The 6,000-nt window shown below is 45.0% G+C and overlaps 1 protein-coding gene across 1 annotated transcript; it reads right to left on the bottom strand.

Annotated features, from left to right (window-relative positions):
• Positions 1–209: 209 nt before the first annotated feature.
• Positions 210–5,869, bottom strand: ECHDC3 (enoyl-CoA hydratase domain containing 3). The gene is made up of 5 exons (XM_039730925.1): positions 5,614–5,869; positions 5,406–5,527; positions 3,238–3,335; positions 2,178–2,378; positions 210–703 (listed from the first exon to the last, which is right to left on the bottom strand). The coding sequence occupies exons 1-5, from the start codon at positions 5,724–5,726 to the stop codon at positions 374–376; spliced, it is 864 nt and encodes a 287-aa protein (XP_039586859.1). The 5' UTR covers positions 5,727–5,869; the 3' UTR covers positions 210–373.
• Between the last annotated feature and the right edge of the window lie 131 nt (positions 5,870–6,000).

Below are 6,000 nucleotides of genomic sequence, written 5' to 3'. Positions count from 1 at the left end.
TGTCCAGGCCCTTCAGTTCTCTCTTAATAACAATAAATAACAATTCTCATCCAGAACTATGGAGGGGAGGTGCTGAACAAGGTGATCTGAGCTCTCTCTCAGCCCCTGTGACTCCCTGTGTAACCTGAGACACGTTAAACTGTTTTTTGCAGCACAGAGTTACTTTTAAAACCACAGATTAAATTCACTGCTATCAAAGAAAATCCATCTTCTTTGACTTTTCTTAACATTTATTACATACTTAGAGTAAATTTATTGTGTCTGGCATTTGTAAGAAGAGAAATTTAACTTTCAGTGAGAATAAAAATATAGTTCCCAAAGGCAACTGTGTGAAGAATCATAAAGCACAGCAAGGTTTGTTTAGGGACAGGACTCATTTCTTCTCCTCCTGAGAGTGTGACCAGACAGGCTTACGCTTCTGAACAAAGGCTTCAATGCCTTCCTGCCCATCTCTCAAAGTCAAATTATCAACCATGACCTTAGTAGTTATTTTGTAAGCAGTGTCAAGGTCCTGGGTTATCTGTCTGTAAAAGGTGGCCTTCCCCAAGGCCAGGACGGATTTGCTACTTTCACATATCTTCTGAGATATTTTCATGGTCTCTTCTTCCAGCTTTTCTTCTGGTACCACCTTGCTGACCAGCCCGTGCATTAACGCTTCGTGGGCAGAGAGAGGTTCACCCGTGAAAAGCATCTCCAGTGCCACCTGAACAAGGAAAAATATTGTATTAAGTCAACCCAACTCAGTGCTTTGCTGTGTTTGGGGAATTTCAGCCTCCTCCTTCAAGTACAAGTTATTCTTTTCACAAACGATTTAGATATTTTGGTCTTTTAAACTGCCAAAGACCTGTTAAGAGGTCTTAGCAAAGAGCAGGACTGGGTCTAAAGCTAGTCTCTTCAAACCTGCCTGCTCATTCCAGCTGTCCTAGACTGACAACCCTGGGTTTCTATCCAAAAGCTCACAGCCTCTAGTGATTGCTGTAAGAACTAAAAGAGAAGTGGATCATCTACAAAGTCAAATGACTAAACTTGGTATTTTAAGCTGGGCATATGTGCAGTTTTTGAAAACACCTGCCCTAGTTTTAAGTTTAGTATGAGTGGCTTTAAATATGGACTTTTTATAGCCACATTATTTCAGTGTCCTGGTGCTTCTAGCCTCTGATGCTTGAAGTTTGAGACTAAAAAATTCCCCAAATACTCAGTGACTATTCAATGCTATGTATCAATAAAGTTTTCCAAGACTTCTGGAGCAACTAACCAATGCCCAAATCATAAGAGCTGATTATCCTCATTAGCATCTTTGTTCTGGAGCTACAAACAATGGCAAATTCTTTTGTTAAAAGGTAAAAATCACCAGTTCTGGGAACTGCAGGGAATGTTCTTATTGTTTTGAAAAGTGGCACAGAGAAAAGTATTTCCCACACATTTTAAAAAGGTAATCCTACAGCCCAGAAATACTAACTCAGAAACAGCTGCAACTGCACACGAGAGCAGACTTGGAAAAATCCCCCATGGACTCTGTTTGAACAGGATGTCCCTGCAGATGGGAAATTTCAAGCTGAAGCTTTTATCCAGCAATGGGGTGTGTGCAGTTCAGTCACTGCATCTCAGCAGAGCCCTGCTGGGCTTGGACCGTCTGCCTGCATGAATCCAACTGGCTTTACAGGTTGTACTATTTTTTATGCAGTGAGAGATGTGCAGCCACAACCAGTAGGACATAAAACAGGAAGACACTATAGGAGGATTTTAGATGCTATTTAAAGCATCTTGATCTACAGCCAGGCAGATCCTGCTGGCAGTGAAATGTCATTGCCTGGCAAGAATTGATGCCTCGGTGGGATTGTTATCCTGAACTTGCAGGGGTTTCCTCCTCAGGGAAGAACATCATTGGCTAAAGCCCTGAGCTGTCTGTTGGAAAGGAAAGGGATTGCTGAGCTGGTGGGCTGCTGGGATGAGCTCGTGCTGGTTGGAGTCACATCAGTAGAAAGCTGCCTTTCCTAAACAAGAGTTCACCCTTTATTATTTTTCCCAGTCCAAAGAGTTATGGAGATGCCTTTTGAAATAAAGTATTTTGAATGTTGCACTGCAGGAAAATAAAGTTCAGGCAATGGAACTAAAACTATTAACATGGGAACCAACTTTATGCAAAATTATGAAGACTATCTGGATAGGAAGTTTACCTTTCTTGGAAGAGATCTGCCCAAGGCCACAGCTGGTGTGGAGCAGAACAGCCCAATGTTTACTCCAGGAGTAGCAAACTGAGATTTCTCACTTGCCACTGCGATGTCACAGCTTGCCACGAGCTGGCAGCCGGCTGCTGTAGCCAAGCCGTTTACTTTGGCAATCACTGGCACTGGAAGTTTCTGGATTAAAGTCATAACCTGCAAGCACAAAAGAGTGGTCAGTATGGAGATTCAGAATGACACAATCCTGTTTTGGAAGCCACCAAAAGTACCTTCCTCACTATTTATCAAAAAAACCCCAGACTGCTGGATCTTGGCTCCTTTCTGATGAAAGGATGGTGAGGGTCTGTGGCTTTCACACATGGCTTTTACAGCATTCCTTAAATATGGGCTCAGCAATGTCTTAGGGATCATTAGTACTGGAGGAACTAGAACAAAAGGTTTCAAAGTACTCACTGTTGTCACACTGAGGAGGATTAGGGGTCAAATTCTAGCTCCACCACTATCAAAGGGGATTTTGCCATTCTCTGCAAAGGCTCCAGGATTCACTTTAACTTCCCCACCTCCCTGACCTGTGTCTTAACAAGAACTTGGACAACCAGTGAGTCAGATCTTACTTTCACATTGTCTACTTGTTGTTTAAGCTGATTCTGAACTTTTAACTAAATAAATGCTGGGAAAGAACATTTGGTCACAAGTGATGTGAAAGTGGTTATCCTAAACTTCTAGAAAAGACATTGCCCAGATACTCAGAGGCAAGGAACACTGGTTAAACTAAGGAACACACCCTGACTGTGCCCATTGTTGGATACATGCACATTGGCATTCTAGCCCTTCTAAGTGCATGCAGAGAAATCCAGGGAAAACCTAATTTCACCAGGACCAGGCATTAAAATAGCACAGCAGCAAAAATCATATGTTGTGAAGGAATGTGAAGGAATGTGAAGGAATCTGAATCTGTACTTCAGCAAGCAGATGACCAATGGCATCCCTCCTGAAACCAATGCTTGCTCTTAACAGCAGGCAATGGCAGAGACATTCAAGAAGAACTGCTTACCTCTGCACATAATTCAAATACTTGGGAATGATGCTTCACATCATCTTCACTTGACAGTTCCTTTAAATCATGGCCAGAACAAAATACAGGTCCTTCAGCTGCAGAGAATTTCAGGAAAAGTCAGTCTGAAGTAATAAAGAAATCAGTGGTTGCAGCATATCAATGTCCCAGCTAAAGGTATGTCAATGACACGTCGATGTTCAAAAAGGAGTTTGGGGAGGGAGTTTTGAACAGAATTCCAAAATACTGCCTTCTGGGTTTTGTGGTAACTTTAAATTGCTGCCATGCAACATTTAAGAACAGTAACACCCATTACCACTTTTCAAGGTCTCATTTTACTTCCATTACACTTAACTCAGTTAGAAAGAATGCACTTCACCTCTGAGCCCAGTTTTGTGTAAGGATGTTCAAAACAGCTCCTTAGTACAACACAAGCTTATCAGCTGAAGCAAAGCTGGAGTGCTCTGCTTTCAGACTGATAAATACACTTAGTCCCTATTTATTGTACCCAGAATTAATTATTAACTTTTGCTAAACAAGCATCAGTATTTTTCCTGTCATGGTACTGAAGGTCACAATGGAAAGAGAACAAAAAAAGGTTATTGTGCTACAGGAGAACCAGAAGGGTTGTTGGAGTGTTTTCTCCACTACTAAACTGTCATCTAGAGAACCCCCAAAAGCATGTTCAGGGTTTGGGCAGTGAAAGAGAAGGTTTCTGTGGAACTAAACTTTGGATTTGCTAAGATCAAAACACTCTATACAGGTATACAATCTTTACAAGTTTTCCTTTGTCATGTGACTACCTGCCATTAGAATGAACCAATGTGATGCTTTCCAATCCTTCAGAACTTCTCAGGTATTTATATGGATGTGACATTTCCAGCTACACCTGTGCAGATCAAACCTCACCTATGAATTTGTTTCTTATGAATCAGATTATTTGGACACAATCTATCCAGAAATAACCATACAACGTCAGTCAGCTCATGGGGTTGGCAATATATATGTGGAGATTAATTACATCTACATTTGAATCTCACTGAAGAATCCGCTGCAAAGTCTGTGGTAAAGGCCCAAAGCATTCTCTGAGGAATCTTTTATTTTCTTGAATTTTCTTCTTTTGGTTCTTACTCAGCAGGGGAATTAGAAATAAACAGGAATATGCAATTTCTAAAAAACCAAACGCAATTGTGCTCACAAACTCCCAGAGCACTGTACTCCCAAAGAGCCGTCAGTGTTTCGCAAAATTTCTAACTGCTGTTTGAAATGAGGAATGTGTATATTTAAACTCACCCCTGTGAAATCAGCTCTCTTTTTTCTCTGTGTGTGTCCTAATACACAGAGTTTTCCCCTATGTATAGGAAACAGCATGATCCTAAATTAATAAACCAATTTATCTGAGATGTTTGGAAGGTTACCTTAAAATAGCAAGAGGAAAAAAAGATGGCTTAAGTACGTCTCAAGTTTCACTATCTTTAAGAACTCTACAGCTTAATATGTAAATGGAAAGAAACTGTAACAGGCTCTGGGCGAGGCTGTTTTACATGGGCTCATGGGTGCCTGTGGTATTGATATTGCAGTCTCTCTTTCACTGGAGTGTTTTTAAAAATAGTTCTGACAAACCAAATGATGAGGCTGTTCCTGGCTCAGAGCAGGGAAGCAGAGCACTTGATTTGCAGAAACCTTTTTTTACTACAGCCTATACCTGTCAACAGGGCAACAAGCGCCATCCTACCTTTGCTTGTTCCTGCACAAAACCCCCATTGTGGGGATGTTAATGCTTTACTTTGGTAACTCTTAGAACTTTTTTTTTCCTTAAAACCAATTAACCCTGACCCTAAACTGCCGAGTGTAAACACCCTCAGAACCCGACCGAAATATTGACGTGTTCATGCTTAGACATGTTGGCTAAAACCAAAAGCGCAACAAAACCCCAGGCAGTCGTTAGTGCCGAGTTAGGAATGAGGAATTAAGTACAGGAAAGGGGAAGCTGGGGTGAGTACAGAGGAAAAGCGTGACAGGGAGGCCTGCCGGGCGCTGACAGCCGCGGGAGACAGGGGAGCCTTAGGGAACACACAGATCCCTTCCCTCCCCGCTTCCCGTAACTCCAGCGAGGTTTGGGTCTCGGCCGCCGGGTGCCCCTGCCCACCCGGCCGGGGCCGCGGTACCCGCGATGACGATGACGCGGAGCTCCCGGCTCTTCACGTCGTGCAGCAGGTCCCGCCGCAGGCTCTGCAGCATGGGCAGCGACAGCGCGTTCCGCCGCCGCGGGTTGTTCAGGACGATGGTGCTGCAAAACCCGTGAAACACAGCGGGGTTACGGTCACCGAGCTCCGAACGCGGCCGCGTCGCGGAGCCCCCGGCGCCCCCGCTCACCGCACGCCCCCCGCCTGCCGCCGCTCCGTCAGCGGCTCCGCCGGCGGGTCGGCCGCGGCGCTGCTGAAGGCGGCCGTGAGGCGCCTCGGCAGCCGGCACAGCCGGGCCGCCATCGCTGCGGGCTCGGGCCGGGCAGGGGCGGAGCTCCGCGGCACCGGGGCTGGCGGCGTGTCCCGAGCCTGGCCCTGGCCTTGTGCTCCTGCCGGGGTACAGTCACAGAATCGATTGGGCTGGAAAAGACCGCTGGGACCATCGAGTCCGACCTGTCACCAAACACCACCTTGTCAACCAGACCATGGCACTGAGTGCCACGGCCAGCTTTCCTTATACAGCTCCAGAGACAGTGACTCCTCCACCTCCCCCGCGCAGCCCCGATGTCCAGTTACT

The sequence above is a fragment of the Passer montanus genome, unplaced genomic scaffold, assembly GCF_014805655.1.
Source record: "Passer montanus isolate IOZ18808 unplaced genomic scaffold, ASM1480565v1 scaffold74, whole genome shotgun sequence".
Taxonomy (NCBI): Eukaryota; Metazoa; Chordata; class Aves; order Passeriformes; family Passeridae; genus Passer; species Passer montanus.
This window is presented reverse-complemented; position numbering and strand designations above follow the sequence as displayed.